Raw genomic sequence first — 19,892 nt, 5'->3', positions numbered from 1 at the left:
TGCTTTTTTTTTCTTTCTTTTTTTGGAGACAAGGTCTCACTCTGTCACCCAGGGCAGAGTAGAATGGCACGAGCCTAGCTCACTATGACCTTGAACTCCTGGGCTCAAGCGATCCTCCTGCCTCAGACTCCTGAATAGCTGGGACTACAGGTGCATACCACCAAGACTGGCTAATGATTTCTAAGGGTGGGGGTTTTCTGTGGATCCTCTGCCTCGGCCGGCCTCCCTAAGTGTTGGCATTACAGGCATGAGCCATCACACTTAGCCATCATCTTGTATTTAATATGTAGACTAGTACCTCTTCCCTTATATATATATATTGAACTCAAAAAAAAGTTAGGAAAGAGTAGGGACCCTTCTGGGATGGGAGAATTTGTGCCATGTCCTCTAGTTTCCTGGAAATGTAATTACTTGAAGTGATAAATTAGCTCAAGAATGTTTCTTAAAATCACATATTGCAAAATCCTAGGTTGTATTATCTGAAGCCAGCTAGAACAGCAGGCCTTGGGCTGCATGCCCAGCTAGTATCTAGAATTTTTTTTTTTTGAGACAGAGTCTTGCTCTGTTGCCCAGGCTGGAGTGCAGTGGCACCATCTCGGCTCACTGCAAGCTCCACTTCCTGGGTTCACGCCATTCTCCTGCCTCAGCTTCCCGAGTAGCTGGGACTACAGGCACCCGCCACCACGCCCGGCTAAGTTTTTGTCTTTTTAGTAGAGACGGGGTTTCACTGTGTTAGCCAGGATGGTCTCAATCTCCTGACCTCGTGATCTGCCCACCTCAGCCTCCCAAAGTGCTGGGATTACAGGCGTGAGCCACCGCACCCGGCCAGTATCTAGAAATTTGACAAGAGACCTTAAAAATTAAGTTTCTCTGCTCTGTTTTTGGAGTTTTTCCCCCTATGATTCTAGAGCTGGAGTTGGGGAATGGAGCAAATAAGACCTTCTTGCTCATAGCCAAGGCCTGGGGTCCTCTTACGTTGATGGGAAGGAAGTGGAGATGGCAGAGGAACCAGCAGTGAATACAAAAGGGTCACTGAAAACATAGAGGTTGAGTTTGTGGACGATGTGGAGTTTAAATTCAGTTTTTGCTAATTAAGCAAATTTTGACAACTTGTGGAACTGAGCTTAATCCTTTCCCCTGAGTCTTCCCTCATCTCCCAGTGGGCAGCATCCCGAGGTTTGTATTTTTCCAGAGAAGATGGTAGTCTCCCTGAGGCAGTTATGAAATCCCCACGTTCCTATGCCAGTGACCCTGTCTTCAGCAGTTCACTCTGTCCATCTCTCTCCTTTCAATTGGCAGAACAGATGGAGCACAGCTTCTCTAGCTTGCACTCCAGGAAAGTTCCTGCAAGGAGCAGAGTTCAGAGTGAACAGATGATGGAAATGGGTGTAGCTCCTGTCAGATGGGCCTGAAGCCCTTTTGAATGTACCTGAGCATGCCCTGATGGCACGGAGACACCAGGAGCCTGGGCAGTGGCACAGAGCTCCCAGGTTTACCAGGTTTAGGAATCCCTTCCCTAGAAAGCCCATAGTGGTCAGCAGACAAGTTGGATGGGTAACAGAGTTCATCACTGTGACTGGAAATGAGTCTCACCTGAAATGCAACAGCAGCTACTTTACACAGGTCTCGTGACCATCCTCAACATTCTTGGTGGCTGCAACCTTAGTAGGCTTTGACCATTAATTAAACTGACACGATTCACGAATTGGATAAAGGCTTTTGACAGTTGGAATAAACATCAGATGGGTAGATTGATTCCCTATCCTTAAGGAAAAGAACCACAGCTGGTTTAAGTATGATGTTTAATGTAAGATACAGTGGCTTGGCAGAGTTGGTGCAAAACTAAAGAGTACCAGATTCAGTTCTAGTCAGTGAGTTAGCAGCCTAGGCACTTGGGCAAAAAAAATTGGCCCAGCTGTCCCAAGTCCTCCAAAGCCCTCTGTGTATCACCAGCTAGGAGCTCCAAAACTGATATGCCACTACTTGGAGGCTTGGGTAGAATCCAAGTGTCCCCAGCTTCCAAAGTGACAAGAGACTGGCCCCAGCCATCAGAGCAGTAGAATTTTCAGGACAGGGTTGAGAAGAGTGGGGACAGAACTGGACATGGGGGCCTGAGCTGCTGAACATTTGCTACATGCAGTAGTCTAAGAGACTCACAGCTGGAGAGGTTAGCCTGTCCACCTTCCCACCCATGTGTGGTAGGGAAGAAGGTGACCATCTAGTTAAAGAAACAGAGATCCTTTCAAAGCTGTATTTGGCATAAGCTAATACCACTGCTAGTGCTGCCAGTGGCCAGGCACAGATACTGGAGGCCCTGAGGAGTTGGGAGGAAGGGAGAACAATGTGCAGGCAGAGCAGGAAACAGCCAGCTCAGGTCCACACCCCAGGGGCCCAGAAGGATAAAGGCCGTGCAGTAAAGGGAACATACGGTTCTTCTCTTTGGTCAAAGGCCCGAATATGGGCCTGTTAGGTGAAAGGGCTGAAGGGCACAGGCTCTGCCCTTGGACCCTAGCTTTGGGCTCATCACATTGAGGCGGTGACAGAGCGAGACGAAGGCAGGAAGACAGAGCAGAGTCAGGCTGGGACTCGCCAGCTCCTAGGAGCTGCCCTTGTCCTTGTCGTCCATCAGGTCATACCTGTGAAAACGAGAGGGCTCATGTAGAAAGATGACTCTTGTGTCATCTTATTTATAAATGACACACGATCCAAGGGCTTCTCTACTTCATAGAATCAATGGTTCTCTGCTCAGATTGTATCTTTTTTTCCTTTCCTATGATTGGAATTTCTCCCACTGAAATATCCAGACCACCCCCACCCACGCAGACACTCACCACCGGGCTACACCCTGGGAAAGGTCTGTCTCAGCTAGGTCCAACTGCACCTGTGTTGGAGGATGGTGGGGGAAAGATGTTATCTTTTTGAGACAGGATCTCATTCTGATGATGCCGTTTTGAAATCTCCAAAGACCTTACTCCTTCATCACATACTCGTCGCAAACCATTGCAGAGGTGACAGAGTCACCTCTAAAGGATCACCTGGGGTACTTCCTTCCTCACAGGGACTATAACCTTGGTACCAGCAGCTTCCAGCCCTCACCTCTGCCCTGCCATCCTGCCCTCTTACCTTCCCCAGCAGCTCACGCTCTCTTGACATGAAGGAGGAATTAGACTTGACAGAGACATCCAGCTTTCGTCTCAGGGCCTCATCCAGGGGGAGTTCCCACTCAAACCTGGGGTAGGACTGGGTGTTAGGGGCCAGGAGTGCTTTCCGAGGCTGCCGTCCCTCCACCTGAACGCCCGCTGACTGACCGTTCATTAAATTCGGGACTCAGGGTCCGCTTCTTCTGGGAGGTCTTCCTCTTGGTGCCTCGGTTCTTGTCTGGCAGCAGCAACAGGGACACATAGGGATCGGGAGGATCGCGTCCGTTCTGTCGAAGGGCCCTACAACAGGAGGAGGTAGCTGATACGGTGACCTGAGGGAAGGGATGGAGGTGACCTGGAGGACGGGAGGGAAGGGATGGGGTCTCACCGGCAACCATGAACAATGCTGACCAGCTTTCGTTCTTCACTGTAGTACCACACAGTCAGTTTCACCTGGCCCAGAGGCCCGGCTGGAGCTTCAAGGGGACTGTGGAGAAATATCAGTAGGTCTGGGAAAAGCTAGAGCCTAGTGAACCTGTAATACTTTTTATTTCTGACTGCATCCCACCTTCCTGTACCAGCCCTTTACCTGTCAACATGTGTGAGGCGCTGCCGGAGCTCTGGGGCTGAGGAGGTGATGTGAGGGGGTCCCCCCCAGAGCTCTGGTTCTTCACTCAGGGATGAGGAGCTGTGGCTGTAGCTGTGGCTATGAGCTTCCACTCCTGAGTGCTGGGACACCAGGATCTAGGGGCAAGAAAGCTGTGAGCTAGGCAGAGTTCTCTCAGTTCCCTCAGTCTAAGGACACAGCCCTCTGTTCCCACCCTCCTGGGTGTCCCTCAGCTGTGAAGGCCCTCCCCTCCTCCCTCTCATCCTGCCCACCATCTCCTGTCACTCACCCCTAGCTGTGCTCTCAGTAGCACCTGCCCCTGACCACTGCTGAGTGTAAACCAGCGGTCCAAGCAGAGCTGGTCAGCCACGAGGAGCTCTGAGAGGGGCAGGGATAATGAGCCCAGCAGGCCAGTGCCCTCACCCCGAACCTGTGGGGCAACAGGACCATGATCAGGAGGCGAATGCATCCACAAATGAGTTAATCCTGGTGGTAAAGGTCCAAACGCTTGCACTCATAGGTGGTTTGGTGAGATTGCCCTTTGAGAAAGGCAGGGAAGCCATGGTAACAGTTGCTAGTCCCTCTGTCCTTCCTTCCTGTTTTTTTTTTTTTTTGAGACGGAGTTTTGCTCTTGTTGTCCAGGATGGAGTGCAGTGGCGCCATTTGGTCTCACCACAACCTCCGCCTCCCGGGTTCAAACGATTCTCCTGCCTCAGTCTCCTGAGTAGCTGGGATTACAGGCACCTGCCACCATGCCCAGTCGATTTTTTATTTTTAGTAGAGCTGGGGTTTCTCCATGTTGGTCAGGCTGGTCTCAAACTCGTGACCTCAGGTGATCCACCCACCTCGGCCTCCCAAAGTGCTAGGATTACAGGTGTGAGCCACTGTGCCTGGCCTGTCCTTCCTTTCTTAACCAGAGTAGAGTGGACCATCTTTACCTTATAAGCTTTCAGAAAGTATACGAGTAATACCTGCACAGAGTACAGAAAACAACAGTAAAAAGAGAACTAAATGTTTCCTGCCCATCCTACTCCCATTGCCATATTCCAAATGTAACAACCTTTAAAACTGTCCTGTTTTCTTTGTTCTCACAGAATTCTAATGTGCTTGTAGTATCTATTGATTCCCTGCTATAAAAGATGAAGAATATGCCGGGCGCGGTGGCTCACGCCTGTAATCCCAGCACTTTGGGAGGCCGAGGCGGGCGGATCACAAGGTCAGGAGATCGAGACCACGGTGAAACCCCGTCTCTACTAAAAATACAAAAAATTAGCCGGGCGCGGTTGTGGGCGCCTGTAGTCCCAGCTACTCGGGAGGCTGAGGCAGGAGAATGGCGTGAACCCGGGAGGCGGAGCTTGCAGTGAGCCGAGATCGCGCCACTGCACTCCAGCCTGGGCGACAGAGTGAGACTCCGTCTCAAAAAAAAAAAAATAAAATAAAATAAAAAAAATAAAAGATGAAGAATTGAGCTCACTTGTACTTCCTTTCTACTCTGCTAGCATTAAGTTACGTTATTTTAAATTCTACTAATTTCGGTCGGGCATGGTGGCCCACACCTGTAAGATGGCTCATGGCCATCTTTTGTCTCCTTCTCACCCTCCACACTGCCTAAGAGATCTCACCCGTGACTGCCCTTGCGAGTGGTTGCTTGCTCATGATGTTCCAGTAAGAGGGCAAAGGAGGAACACCTCATGGGCAATAGATTTGTTTTCTGCATGTCTTTCCTCGATGTCCTGCAGAGATCTCAAATTCAAAAATTCCCTCTCTGTGCATTCCCTAAGTCAGCAACAGCACCCTTATCCATCCAGTCACCCTGTGCCAAAAACCCCAGAGTCTAGGCTGCTCCTTGCTCCTCCACCTGCTCCATATCACAGCAATCTTCCAATCCCATCAGGCCTTAGTCGCTTCTTGCTTTGACTGCTCTAACAGTCTCCTCACTGATCTCCCTGCCCCCAGTGTTGTCCCTCTCCAGTCCATTCTTTACCCTTTTATCCCCATGATCTTCCCAGAATGCAAATCTGGATACGTGACCTCTCATTAAAGGCTTGCCTGGCTGGGTGCGGTGGCTCACGCCTGTAATTCCAGCACTCTGGGAGGCTGAGGCGGTGGATCACCTGAGGTCAGGATTTAGAGACCAGCCTGACCAACATGGAGAAACCCCGTCTCTATTAAAAATACAAAAATTAGCTGGGTGTGGTGGCGGGCACCTATAATCCCATCTACTCGGGAGACTGAGGCAGGAGAATCAATTAAACCCAGGAGGTGGAGGTTGCAGTGAGCCGAGGCCATATCACTGTACTCCAGCCTGGGCAACAGAGCAAGACTCCATCTCAAAAAAATAATAAATAAAATAAAGGCTTCTCTAAGCCTTAGCATAAAATCCGTATTTCTAGCATATTATTCAACAGCCCCTCTGATCTTGCTCTACCTGCCTCTCTGATCTATAATAAATATGCCTTCTCTCTCCTCCATTTTTTTCTCAGCCTAACGAGTTTTCCTGCTCTTCTTTCCTTGGTCCGAAAGAACTGGTAAATCTACCCTTAGGCTGGGGCGCGGTTCTCATGCTTGTAATCCCAGCACTTTAGATGCTGAGGTGGGCAGAATGTTGAGTCCAGGAGTTCGAGACCAGCCTGGACATGGCAAACCCTCATCTTCACAAAAAAATACAAAAATTAGCTGGGTGTGGTAGTGTGCACCTGTTATCCCAGCTGAGGGGGGAGGATTGCTAGAGCCCAGGAGTTGAGGCTGTAGTGAGCCCTGATTGCACCACTGCACTCCAGCCTGGGCGACAGAGTAACACCCTGTCTAAAAAAAAAAAAAAAGGCCAGGTGCAGTGGCTCACACCTGTAATCCCAGCACTTGGGGAGGCTGACGTGGATGGATAACCTGAGGTCAGGAGTTCGAGACCAGCCTGGCCAACATGGCGAAACCCTGTCTCTACTAAAAATTGGCTGGGCGTGGTGGCATGTGCATGTAATCCCAGCTACGCTGGTGGCTGAATCAGGAGAACCTGAACCACTTGAACCTGGGAGGCGGAGGTTGCAGCGACCTGAGATGGCACCATTGTACTCTAGCCTGGGCAACAACAGCGAGACTCTAGTCTCAAAAAAAAAAAAAAAAAAAAAGGCCAGGCGCGGTGGCTCAAGCCTGTAATCCCAGCACTTTGGGAGGCCGAGACGGGCGGATCACGAGGTCAGGAGATCGAGACCATCCCAACATGGGCTAACATGGTGAAACCCCGTCTCCACTAAAAAATACAAAAAACTAGCCAGGCGAGGTGGCGGGCGCCTGTAGTCCCAGCTACTCGGGAGGCTGAGGCAGGAGGATGGCGTGAACCCGGGAAGCGGAGCTTGCAGTGAGCTGAGATCTGGCCACTGCACTCCAGCCTGGGCGACAGAGCAAGACTCCGTCTCAAAAAAAAAAAAAAAAAAAAAAAAGAATCTACCCTCAAGCTCAGGGTCATCTAAAGATGCCTTTCTATCTCCAGCTTTTCCCCAGCCTGAACCCTTCCTTTTTTTTTTTTTTTTTTTTTTTTGAGACGGAGTCTTGCTCTGTCGCCCAAGCTGGAGTGCAGTGGCGCGATCCTGGCTCACTGCAAGCTCCGCCTCCTGGGTTCACGCCATTCTCCTGCCCCAGCCTCCCGAGTAGCTGGGACTACAGGTGCCCGCCACTGCGCCCGGCTCATTTTTTGTATTTTTAGTAGAGACGGGGTTTCACCGTGGTCTCGATCTCCTGACCTTGTGATCCGCCCGCCTCGGCCTCCCAACCCTTCCTTTCTTCCCCACAGTCCCTTTTACCTCAGTTATCATTCTGGAAGTTTTATCTGGTTATTTTTCTCCCAAAACAGAGTGTGAGCTCCATAGAGATAAGAAGTCAGACTTTTGGCTGGGTGCGGTGGCTCACACCTATATTCAAAGCACTTTGGGAGGCCGAGGTGGGCGGATCACCTGAGGTCAGGAGTTCGAGACCATCCTGGCTAACATGATGAAACTCCATCGCTACTAAAAAAAAAATGCAAAAATTAGCCAGGTGTGGTGGCGGGCGCCTGTAGTCCCAGCTACTAGGGAGGCTGAGGCAGGAGAATGGCGTGAACCCAGGAGGCAGAGCTTGCAGTGAGCCAAGATAGCGCCACTGCACTCCAGCCTGGGTGACAGAGCAAGACTCTTGTCTCAAAAAAAAAAAAAAACAAATAAAAACCAGTCAATCTTTTATCTCATCTCTGAATGCTCTGTGCCTGGTTTACTGCCTGGCCATGGCAGAAATTTGCTAAATATTTGAAGAATGAATTTACAGTACCTGCAACTCCAGGCTCTCAATGTGTGGTTTCCTGATGAGAAAGGAGGCACTCTCATCCCAGACAGGGGCTGAAGTTTGTGAAACAGTCTGGTGGAGATAAGGGCTTACTATCAGCGGCTGATACTCTTATTCCTCTTGTCCCTCCCATTTTTACCCTGCAGCATTTCTTCATACCTTGGTTTTATGAGAAGTATCTCCCACAGTGAGAGTAGCATAAGGGTTGGGGGGCTTGGTGCCTTTTCGCAGCTAGAAAGAGAACACTGTGTTAGTCTTAAATTTGGACCTAGTTAGGCAGATCGCCCTCACAAATTATATCCACAGCCAGCAGCCATGTCTCCATTATTACTTGGCAGCCACTACCCCGTGGCCTCGAACAGACAATTTTTCCCACACGTGCACCACCCTCAGAAAGAGAGGGGCCATTTTTCCTATTGCAAATACTCCAGGAGCATCCAAACCAGAGGGAGGTGGAAGAAGGGCCAGGAAGTTATGGGGCATGGGGAGTGGGATCTCACCGGCAGGTCCTCTGCCCGCTCCATATAGACGGATAGCAGGGCCGCGGCCAGCTCCGCACTCTTCTGAGTCTGGATCAAACTATTCACCTGCAGCACCTGTTGGGGGGCACACGGGGCTGGGGAGTGGTAACTGACACCTTGGGTTCTGGCATGTGGCCTGAACACTAAGAGAAGAGCTCATCCTGCCCCATCTTGGGTCTCTTCCTTCCTCCAGTCTCCTGCCCTACCTCCTCTAACTCAGCAGCAGTGGGACGGGGGGTGAGACGCTCCAGGCGCAAGTGCAGGCGGCCAGATGGGACATCCTCCAGGGTCAGCCACTGTGGAAGTAGGCAGGGTGAAGACTTGGGGGTATGCAGACAGGAGAACTATGAGAATGAGGCAAGGGCAGGATCAGGAGGGGTCGTTGACTCTAATTCCATGCTCACCTCATCAAGGAAGCCACTGTTTAAGACTGTGGTGAGACTCACTTTACACCTGTGGAAGAGAAAGATTAAGACAAAAGCTAGATGGTGAGAACCAAGGAGGCCAGACTCCATGGCCTAAAGAGCCCCAGCCTGTTTTTCACCTAGACTCCTATGCTCTCACCTGCCCAGAAAATCATCCTTGTCCAAGTCCTTGTCAAAGACTTCAACCTCTAGCTCTTGGCCTGGAACTGATGTGACAATCACCTAGTGGGAGACAACAGTGCAGATGAAAGAGGATTCTCTCCTTTTCCTCTGCAAATGACCAGACCCCCCAGTCAACTGAACCTCAGAGGTTTCTGGACCACTTTTGGGATTGGGGAAAAATGGGGCAGAACCAGGAGTCACAGCCATTCAATTCTGACCTCAAAAACCTCATTCCAGCGGGGATTGAGATCTTCCCGAACAACATGGCTCCGGAAGCTTCGTCCTGCCAGCTTTAGTTTGACATAGGGGTCTGACTTGCCCTTCACCAGTCCCCCCAAGAAACGGTCTTTGGCAATCAGGTCCTGGGCCTCTAATACATGGATCCGAAGCACATGCTGCAAAAGGGACAGGGCAGCACCAGATGGCAAAGGGAGAGAGACCTGTCAGAATCTGCCCTGAAACAGGCTTTGCACACTAAGCAGGGCAAACAGACCCTAGTCCTTTCCAGATATAGACTCACCTCAGTCCCAAACTGGCTATCAGGAGTAGTGTGACAGGGTCGAGGTGGGGCATCCACACTGCTGCCTCTCTGGGGACTCTCACTGTCCACGTCCCAAGCACCAGGACTACCAGGCACAGTGGGGAAGCATATTTCTGATGAATCCAAGTACAGGATCTGGGAAGGGTAGTGTGATGTCAAATCAAAGAAGTACAGCTCGCCACCAACAGGCAAGGCATGTGGGGTGGGGTAGAGGAGGGGCTGTGACAGGGGAACTAGGTGCTGCCTTGGCTGGGCTCATCTCTAGAGGCTTCCCTCCACACCCCTTCAACTCATAAGCCATTCCTTCCACCAGTCAGATCAATATGTTTTTGTGCCTGCTTGGCACTTCTACATGTATTAGCTCATTTAATCTTAGGAGGCTCCCTTTGCTTACTCTTAATACCGAAGAATGAACAGGCCTTTTCCCCACACCTCAGTACCTCCTCCGTTTCCATACCCTCATGACTAGTTTAATGTAGAGTCTGGAGTTTGGGCCAGAGCTGCTAAGCTGGAACCACTGGTCCAGGGTGAGTTCTGGGGCAGTCAGCAGGCGGGCCAGAGGCAGTGTCAGTGCTCCTAAAGTCAGGGCCCTGGAATCATCCTTCACCTACAGGAACAGGAGGAAGGACTATAGCGAAGGGATTAGGGGAAAGGATGGCATACTGTGAAAATGATAACATGGCTCTAGCTTCATTCCTCTCTGGACCAATCACAAACCTCCTGCTCCACTCAGGGCCACTTTTTTTTTTTTTTTTTTTTTTTTTTTTTGAGACAGAGTCTCAAAAAAACCTGGAGTGCAATGGCGCCATCTTGGTTCACTGCAACTTCGACCTCCTGGGTTCAACCCATTCTTCTACCTCAGCCTCCCAAATAGCTGGGACTACAGGCGCATGCTGTCATGCCCGGCTAAGTTTTCGTATTTTTTAGTAGAGATGGGGTTTCATCGTCTTGCCCAGGCTGGTCTCAAACTCCTGAGCTCAGGCAATCCGCCCACCTCGGCCAGAGTCATCTTTTATAGTACTCTGCCCAATCCATGGCCTCTTCCACCTTTGTTCATTCTGCTCCCACTATTTGGAAAGTCCTCATTCTCTTCCCTCTGCCTATTTAAATCCTACTCATCTTTCAAGACTCAATTAAAATCCTACTTCTTGCTTCACAAAATCTCCCTAGTTATTCCAGCCTGTCCCTTTCTCTGACCCTCCTTAGTCCTATACAAATTCGTATGTAACTGTTATTCTTCTGTTTTTTTTTTTTTTTTTGAGACAGAGTTTTGCTCTGTCACCCAGGCTGGAGTGCAGTGGAATGAAATCAGCTCACCACAACTTCCACTTCCCGGGTTCAAATGATTCTCCTGCCTCAGCCTCCCAAGTAGCTGGGATTACAGGTGTGTGCCACCGTGCCCGGCTAATTTTTATATTTTTAGCACAGATGGCGTTTCACCATGCTGACCAGGCTGGTCTCAAACTCCTGACCTCAGGTGATCCGCCTGCCTTGGCCTCCCAAAGTGCTGGGATTACAGGCATGAGCCACTGCGCCTGGCCTTGGTTCATATGTACTTGTTGAATGATTTTATATATGTGTCTTGTCTATGAAACTGGCCAGTAAGCATTGTGAAGGCAGACACTACGTTTTGTGCTTTTTCTATGACCTTTAAAATGCTGAATGTGGGGCCAGGCATGGTGGCTCACGCCTGTAATCCAAGCACTTTGGGAAGTTGAGGCAGGCGGATCACCTGAGGTCGGGAGTTCGAGACCAGTCTGACCAACATGGAGAAACCCCGTCTCTACTAAAAACACACACAAAAATTAGCCAGGCGTGGTGGCACATCCCTGTAATCCCAGCTACTCCGGAGGCTGAGGCAGGAGAATCACTTGAACCCAGAAGGTGGGGATTGCGGTGAGCCGAGATTGCGCCATTGTACTCCAGCCTGGGCAACAAGAGCGAAACTCTGTCTCAAAAAAAAAAAAAAAGGGCCGGGCGCGGTGGCTCAAGCCTGTAATCCCAGCACTTTGGGAGGCCGAGACGGGCAGATCACGAGGTCAGGAGATCGAGACCATCCTGGCTAACCCAGTGAAACCCCATCTCTACTAAAAAATACAAAAAACTAGCCGGGCGAGGTGACGGGCGCCTGTAGTCCCAGCTACTCGGGAGGCTGAGGCAGGAGAATGGCGTAAACCCGGGAGGCGGAGCTTGCAGTGAGCCGAGATCTGGCCACTGCACTCCAGCCTGGGCGACACAGCGAGACTCCGTCTCAAAAAAAAAAAAAAAAAATGCTGACTGTTAGCAATTTTATTGAGGCATAATTTACATACCATAAAATCACTCATTTTAGGTACCGCGCCCAGTCTTAGAATAATTTTTTTTTTTTTTTTTTGAGACGGAGTCTTGCTGTGTCACCCAGGCTGCACAGTGCAGTGGTGCAATCTCTGCTCACTGCAAGCTCCGCCTCCCGGGTTCACGCCATTCTCCTGCCTCAGCCTCCTGAGTAGCTGGGACTACAGGCGCCCACCACCACACCCGGCTAATATTTTGTATTTTTAGTAGAGATGGGGTTTTACCGTGTTAACCAGGATGGTCTCAATCTCCGGATCTCGTGATCCACCTGCCTCGGCCTCCCAAAGTGCTGGGATTACAGGCATGAACCACTGCGCCCGGCCAGAATAATTTTTTTTTTTTTTTTTTTTTTTTTTTTTTTTTTTGAGATGGAGTCTCGCTCTGTCACCCAGGCTGGAGTGCAGTGGCCGGATCTCAGCTCACTGCAAGCTCCGCCTTTTGGGTTCACGCCATTCTCCTGCCTCAGCCTCCCGAGTAGCTGGGACTACAGGCGCCTGCCACCTCGCCCGGCTAGTGTTTTGTATTTTTTAGTAGAGACGGGGTTTCACCAGGTTAGACAGGATGGTCTCGATCTCCTGACCTTGTGATCCGCCCATCTCGGCCTCCCAAAGTGCTGGGATTACAGGCTTGAGCCACCGCGCCCGGCCCAGAATAATTTTTTATAATTGGGAATTATATACCTAAAATGAGTGATTGTATGGTATGTAAATTATGCCTCAATAAAATTGTTAACATTCAGAATTTTAAAGGTCATAGAAAAAGCACAAAACATAGTATCTGCTTTCACAATGCTTACTGGCCAGTTTCATAGACAAGACACACATATATAAAATCATTCAAGAACTAGTACATACGAACTAAGGCCAGGTGCAGTGGCTTATGCCTATAATCCCAGCACTTTGGGAGGCTGAGGCAGGCAGATCATCTGAGGTCAGGAGTTCGAGAGCAGCCTGGCCAACATGGTGAAATCCCATCTCTACTAAAAATACAAAAATTAGCCGGGCGTGGTGGTGCGTGCCTGTAATCCCAGCTACTCAGGAGGCTGAGGCAGAAGAATTGCTTGAACCCGGGAGGCGGAGGTTGCAGTGAGCTGAGATCGCACCATCGCACTCCAGCCTGGGCAACAGAGCGAGACAGCATCTCAAAAAAAGAAAAAAAAGTATTCTGGAGCAACAGTTGGGGAACAGTGGAGAGCTATTCAGGGAGGTGGGGAGTCTAGGTAGATGGATTAAAAATCGGAATGAAGGGAAAAGAAGGAGAGGAGAAATGGTACTAATCTGGATGGACACAATAGGGTATTCAAGAGGGGATAAAGAGGTGATTATCTCACTTGCACATCGAGCTCCTGGCTTTGAGGGTCTTGTAGGAAGAACCGGAATGCTTCCTCCCACACTGGGCAGTTGGTACTGTAGACAGCCTGGAGATGTGGAGGAGGGATTAAGGGTGTACACCACAGCACCACTCCTGTTTCTCCAGAAAACCTCTGCACATAACAGGCATTCTAAGGGGAAACCATTCCAAGAACAGGCCTCTCCCTGTCCCACCTGGCCCCCGACAATGATGTCCTGGCCCTCACCTTGCTCTCCTGAGTCACATCCTGAATTGACAGTTGTACCATGGGGTTGGGTTCCTTGTTCCCCTTCTTCAGCTGTGGTGGGTACAATTCAGAGGTCACCATATTGGGGGATTTGGTTTTGGTTTTGGTGAAGGAAGGTGGGATCGCATCAGAATCCTTTCCCTGAGATGGATCTGATCCCCTCCCTGGGACCCTTGTGTTACATGCTGATACTTCTGGAGCAAAGCAGGCAGTGACAACTGCATCCTCAGCAAGGCAGGGTTGGGGAATGCTACATCCAGGGCTCCTGTTCACCCAGCCAAACTCACAGGAAGATCCTGGGCCCGATCCAGGTAGACAACTAAGATGGCAGCTGATGGGGGCTCTGGTCGAGAGGAGACTCCCCGATTCCACTGTAGAACCTGGGGAGGGGTAGTAGTAGTCAGATCTTGGTCCCCGTTCCAAGTCCCCTACATTTCCAGCTACCTACTTCTCCCCTGCCAGCTTCCTGTTTCCCATGTGGTGTACCTGCTCCAGTTTCTCTGCATCTGACAAAAGCGACAGCCATTCTAGCCTCAAGTGAACTTGGCCTTGCCCACCTTGTAGAGGGAACCACTAGAAGAAATTGAGATGTGGTAGAGATCAGATATCTGCTTAACTACTTCCCTACCAATGTAGCAACTACCGTCTGCCCAAGGGGTGAGATCAGCCCCCACCTTCCTCTTCTCCCAACTTACATCATCCAGAACACCAGCCTGTAACACCTTCCCTACATCCAGCTTCATTCTGGGATGGGGAGGGGAGAGGGTAGTGAAAGGAAGAAAAGGGGAGTGTTGTAATTAGCAGCAGGTCAGTGGCCCTCTACTCACCCACCGAGAAATGACTGGCAGATCTCAGACTCCCTTATTCCTCTCAGGAGATACTCACCTGCATGCGTGAATGTGTGCATGGTAGGGGTTAGGGGTGGGGAGGTTAGGAAGGAAAATGATACATTATTCCCAGGCCCAGAAGGTGAGTATAATTACCTCCAGAACCTCGGTAGCATGGGCTTTATTATTATTTTTTTTTATTATTATTTTTTCTTTAGAGACGGAGTCTCGCTCTGTCGCTCAGGCTGGAGTGCAGTGGCACGATCTTGGCTCACTGCAAGCTCTGCCTCCTGGGTTCACCCGCCATTCTCCTGCCTCAGCCTCCCAAGTAGCTGGGACTACAGGCGCCTGCCACCACGCCCGGCTAATTTTTGTATATTTAGTAGAAATGGGGTTTCACGGTGTTAGCCAGGATGGTCTTGATCTCCTGACCTCATGATCCGCAAGCCTTGGTCAACAAAAGTGCTGGGATTACAAGCGTGAGCCACCGCACCCGGCCAGCATGGGCTTTAGAATCCTAACAGGCAGAGTCTCACCTGCCCAGAAAGTCATCTTTATCTGGATCCTTGTCGAACACCTCCACTTCAATCTCCTGCCCTGGGACCTCGTGTACCATCACCTGGGGAACACAGAAGGCTGAGTGTCTCATGGGGCTGCAGCTGTGAAGATCATCTCATCAGCATCTTCTCTCACAGCCTCCTGGGGCTTCCCCATTTCACACAGCTGCTCAACTCTCCCACCTCGTAAGTCTCTCCCCACTGTGGGTTGAGTTCTTCATCAATGACACGACTGCAGAATGTCTGGGTGCCCAAACGCACAAGTGCGTACGGGTCTGACTTGCCCTCAATCAGGCCCTTCACATATTTGTCCTTGGAACTCAGCCCTCGAGCAGCCAGCAGGTGAATTCGAATAATGCCCTGGAGGAAGGAATCAGATGGTGAGAAACTAAGGACCCAGCAAGGGGTTCCTGAGAGAAGGATCTATCTAGTGGGGAAAAGGCCATACCCTGGGCAGAGGGGAACGCAACTGAGCCACATCTTGAAGGTCAGGCACAAGGGGCACCAGTAATCGATTGGGCAACACGAGGAAGGCAGCGATGGAGTCCATGATCATGGTGTCAGAGAGTGAGCTGAATGGGGGAGTAGAAAGCAATGGGTATGGCCTCAACTTCAATTTTCTCCTAACCCCAACTATGTTTCCCACACCTAAAGCTGTAAGAAAGTCCTTTTGTAAAAATCCTTTGTGCTACTCTTCTACCCTAATTCCCCACCTACTGCTCTCTCCCTTCTTCACTGCCATCCCCATTGCCTTTTGCAGTCTTCAGCCCTCTTCATTCCCTACCTGCTCCCTCAACCCGAAGAAAAATCACAGTATCAAACTTTCCAGGGGTATTTGTCTTCGCTCCCCAACTGAAGTTGAGGCTCCTAGAGGACACAAGCAGCATCTTTGACTGCTCTGTGTCCCTTAAACCCCCAACCCAGCGCTGGAACACTCAGCAGATGCTCAGTAAGTCCTTGATACCTAAGTCCTGGGATATCCAGCAGGTTGGTCATCCCTGTCCAGTTGATGTCTAGGGTCTGCAGGGAAAGAGCAGGGGTCAGGACAGATCCTATGGGGTGTGGTCATACCCATCCAACAGTTGCCAGACCCCTCGGCCTTCTTGTCAATTCCCTTCTCATTCCGCATCGCTGGCTGCCCTCATCCTCCCAGTCCTCTCTGCTTCCCCTGCTTCCCCATACCCCTTCATTGTTTTCCCTTACCGGGCGTCGGATGAAGAACATTGACACAGCCCCCACAATGGGAAGGTCCCCAATGAGTGGCTCCAGAATCACCCGCAAGACACCATGTAGCTGAGGCAAGAAGAGAAAATCAAAGCCTTTCCCCAGAAAAGTCCCTCTTCTGTCCTCCCAGACTTTCTCAGCCTTGGTCTTTCCAACCTCACAGTTCCCCATATCCCATGAAACGTAGGACAAACATTCCCTATTATGTGGGCCCCCTGACATATGGCCTACCTGCATGCCCTTGACTCCTGCTTTGCAGAAGTATTTCTTCACTTCTACATCAATCTGCACATCACCTACATAGCTGGGGATTGGTAAAGAAGAGAACCAAGAGGGTTAGTCCTTGGCTGAAGTTGCGGGGAAGGGGAGTGAAGTAGCCTGGACTGACCAGGACACATTGAAGGGGAAGCAGTAAGAGTGGTGAGTGGTATTACCTGATGTTCAAGTCCAGCAGGATCTGCTCTTTTCTCTGACCTGGGTGAACCTTGACTCCAATGATGCGCAATGGCTAGGGAGAGAGAAAGTCCTGAGACAGGGGAGGGAAAGGGAGAAGTACCTCAGTCTACTCCGGGTCATTCACCCTCCCTATCCCACCGCCTCACTTTTCCTCCTCCACACATACCTTTTCACCCAGTTCCACTCGTGTAAATGTAAATGTTTGCAGATGGGGGTTAGATCCCCTAACAGCCGGAGCCACAGTCTCAGCCAGAAGTTTCTCCATATACTGGCCCAGGAAGGGCCAGACCTGGGCCACAATCTGGGAGGAAAGAGAGATGGTCAGAGGAGAACCCAGTCTTCCCTCTCAAGGCAAGTTCCTTCAGAATTCCTACGGAGAGCACTGAGGGATGAGGGTGGGTCTGGCAAGAAGAAACAAATTCCCATTCTCCCCTCACGAAGACTAAAAATCAAATCAATCCTCACCTTATTGAGCCATTCAGCCTTTTCCACGTCTGGGAAGCTGACCTGGAGGTGGGGAAGGCAGAGACAGTGACGTGCACACCCTCGCCTCTGGTTTCCTACCAAGATGCTGGTGGTATGCCACAGAGGAGAGGGAGTGTGTAAGTGTGACAGACTCCTCACACTCAGGGTGGATGAGGGGCTGGGATGCCCCAAAGGTTCATTCCTCACAGAATTTGGGGGCTGAGATCTCTCTAATAAGGGGAGCTGACAGGGTAGAGGTCACATTGTTGCCCTGTGGGTAGCTCAGGGACGTGGTGAAATGACAGCTGCTGAGAGAGAGAGGAGCAGGAGGAGGAGAAGGGCACATTCTTTCTGGAGGGGGAGGCCCAGTCAAATCAAAGTTTCAGGGAATCCTGGGATTTAAAAAGTCCTGGTTCCAGGCTGGCCGCGGTAGCTCACATCTGTAATCTCAGCACTTTGGGAGGCCGAGGCTGGTGGATCACGAGGTCAGGAGTTCGACACCAGCCTGACCAGCATGGTGAAACCCCGTCTCTACAAAAAATACAAAATTCACTGGGCATGGTGGTGCATGCCTGTAATCCCAGCTACCCAGGAGGCTGAGGCAGGAGAATCGCTTAAACCAGGGAGGTGGAGGTTGCAGTGAGCCAAGTTCGGGCCACTGCATTCCAGCCTGGCAACAGAGTGAGAGACTCTGTCTAAAAAAAAAAAAAAAAAAAAAAAAAGTCCTGCCTTCTCAACTCCCTTCAGACCGGGCTTCTAGAGCAGGAAGGTGAAGAGGGAAGCAAGTCCTTCCTTGAGTCAGGGAGGGGCCAGAAGACCTAATTCGGCCTGGCTTTGTGGGTTTTTTGGGGTGTGTGTGTGCGTGTTTGTTTTTTGTTTTTTTTTTTTCTTTTCCTCTATCTTTCTCTGTGTGACTCCTTTTAAGGGAAAGGACACCTGTGCTTTGTATTGGGGGTAGATTGGTTTCCATGATGACGGGGAGGAGACAAACACTTGCTGCCTAGGCTACAGGTCCCCTAGGGCCATTTCACCCTCTTTCTCCTCCCCTTTCCAGTCCAAGGCCTAGGAAGCTTGGCTATATCTGCCTAGTGTCAATTTTGACTCCTCTCTGCTACCATTCTCCCCCTAGACTGGCACCTCTGCTGGGAGGGGCCGGGTAACGGGCTTTGCCTCTGCAAGGCTAAAGAGAAGGCATCCGCCTCAGCACAGCAGACTCGGCCGCCGCAGAAATAAGGGTCTCTGCCCCAACGGAACAAGCGCAGCCCACAGTCCGGAAACGGGTGTGGCCGGCCGAGGGGGTGGGGGGGAGTGTGGGCCGCCGGCACTGCAGCAGCCGCACCACCTCCTCCCGTACCCCGCCCTCCCTCCAGCAGCCGCCTCTGCCGCGCTGCAGCCTGGCGGCTGGAGGCCTGAAGGTGGCTGCCTGAGGGTCGTCCAGGGGCCGGGGCTGGGTTCCAGCGGATACCCGGGGATAAAAGCGAGAAAAGAGAGAACCGTAAGGCCTTAAGTAGGTAAAAAGTCTCGAGGAGCATAGCAAAGACTAGGGAAACCTTTGAGAGGTAACGGGACCAGGATTTCCAGGAGCAGCAAAGGCGCGAGTGGCACCAAAAGCAAGAGGGGCGTTGAAGATGGCTTGGCTAGGAGGGAGAGCTTCGGCTGAGACGGGGTCCCCAGATGTTATGACTGCTGTTGCCCAAGAGTAGAGGAAGAAGTCCTGATTCTGTGGAAGGATCCAGTCTGGGCGTGGGAAAGGGTGGGTGGGGAGAGTCAGCAGTCGGTCCCAAGAGTGGCGCGTCCAGCAGGCAGGCAGCTAGCGGGGAGAGAGGGGAAAGTCCGGGGCCCACTGTCCCAAGGCGGGGAGCTGACTCTAGGCATAAGGAGGAAAAGCCCCAGACGGAAGGAGTGGAAGGGGGCTATGCTGCACAGAGGACCGAGGGTGGTCGCTCACCCAGGCAGGTAGCTCTCGATGACTCATATAAAGAGTTTTCGCCGTGAGCTGCTCCTCGTCGTCCAGTAGCTGCCTCGCTGCTCGAAGGCTCCGTTCTTTCTCGTCGCGGACCCGGCGCCAGCCCAGGTAGAGGGCGAGGCCGAAGAGCACGAAACCCACGCTGAGTCCCACTGCCCCGGCCAAATACACCGGTATCAGCACCAGCAACCGCCTCCCGAACGAAGTCAGCACCGCCAGGGCCTCACCCGCCGCGCCAGGGCCAGCAGGTTGGCCTCCAGAACCTGGGTCTAGCTTTGCGTGAGCAGCGGGGGGCTGGTCAGTGGGATCGGAGGGAGCAGAAGGCTGGTCCATGGGGCTGGGGCTGGGGCCCTCTCCTGGAGATCGCTCCATTGTGCCACCTCTGGGAGGATCCGCCCGACCCAGGGACTGGCTGGAGGTTGCCTAGTCCTGCGATCAGCTCCCCCCTCCAGTGGCAAAACGTGATCCCCGGGATGGAGGTGGGGGACTTCAAGCCACGCCCCTCCTTTCTGGCGATTTGGGTTGGTCCGCGCTGCACAGACCAAGGTGGAGTTAAAAGGTTGAAACTCCTCCCCTCTTCCGCGGGGAAGGCAGCGGGTTTCGGATAGGTAGGGCCTCCCTGATTGGGCCCGAAGGCCAAGATGGGAGGTCTGGGATGGCGGGAAAAGGAAGAAAGGGGCTCAGGGGCGGCATTGGATTGGTAATAAAGAGGAGAAGGCGTGGTGCACCATTTCAGGAGAGGCGGGACCAAGAGCTCCC

General features: G+C 51.5%; 1 protein-coding gene across 2 annotated transcripts; it reads right to left on the bottom strand.

Moving 5' to 3' along the window:
• Nucleotides 1-1,785: 1,785 nt before the first annotated feature.
• On the bottom strand, nucleotides 1,786-19,873 carry ESYT1 (extended synaptotagmin 1). Of its 2 annotated transcripts, none has more exons than XM_050749126.1 (31): nucleotides 19,116-19,873; nucleotides 17,168-17,209; nucleotides 16,869-17,003; nucleotides 16,681-16,754; nucleotides 16,478-16,550; nucleotides 16,226-16,315; nucleotides 15,987-16,042; nucleotides 15,471-15,594; nucleotides 15,206-15,382; nucleotides 15,002-15,084; nucleotides 14,334-14,382; nucleotides 14,125-14,211; nucleotides 13,926-14,018; nucleotides 13,618-13,689; nucleotides 13,372-13,458; nucleotides 10,165-10,314; nucleotides 9,687-9,842; nucleotides 9,385-9,561; nucleotides 9,144-9,226; nucleotides 8,984-9,032; nucleotides 8,786-8,875; nucleotides 8,559-8,654; nucleotides 8,218-8,289; nucleotides 8,044-8,130; nucleotides 4,037-4,177; nucleotides 3,730-3,884; nucleotides 3,529-3,627; nucleotides 3,309-3,440; nucleotides 3,124-3,229; nucleotides 2,832-2,881; nucleotides 1,786-2,636 (listed from the first exon to the last, which is right to left on the bottom strand). In XM_050749126.1, exons 1-31 carry the CDS (start codon nucleotides 19,503-19,505, stop codon nucleotides 2,597-2,599), a joined length of 3,315 nt encoding a protein of 1,104 aa, XP_050605083.1. In that variant the 5' UTR covers nucleotides 19,506-19,873; the 3' UTR covers nucleotides 1,786-2,596. The 2 variants fall into 2 exon arrangements, with proteins under 2 accessions (XP_050605083.1, XP_050605082.1); XM_050749125.1 differs by having other exon boundaries at nucleotides 13,618-13,720; nucleotides 13,927-14,018.
• Between the last annotated feature and the right edge of the window lie 19 nt (nucleotides 19,874-19,892).

Source organism: Macaca thibetana, chromosome 11 (genome assembly GCF_024542745.1).
Source record: "Macaca thibetana thibetana isolate TM-01 chromosome 11, ASM2454274v1, whole genome shotgun sequence".
Classification (NCBI taxonomy): domain Eukaryota; kingdom Metazoa; phylum Chordata; class Mammalia; order Primates; family Cercopithecidae; genus Macaca; species Macaca thibetana.
This window is presented reverse-complemented; position numbering and strand designations above follow the sequence as displayed.

Coding starts and splice junctions, on each gene's coding strand:
- ESYT1 (XM_050749125.1), bottom strand. CDS start 19,505: ATGGAGCGATCTCCAGGAGAGGGCCCCAGCCCCAGCCCCATGGACCAG. Junction 14,383..15,001: donor AAAGATGACTTTCTGGGCAG/GTGAGACTCTGC, acceptor TCCCCATCCCAG/AATGAAGCTGGATGTAGGGA. Junction 2,882..3,123: donor AGCGTGAGCTGCTGGGGAAG/GTAAGAGGGCAG, acceptor CCTCCAACACAG/GTGCAGTTGGACCTAGCTGA.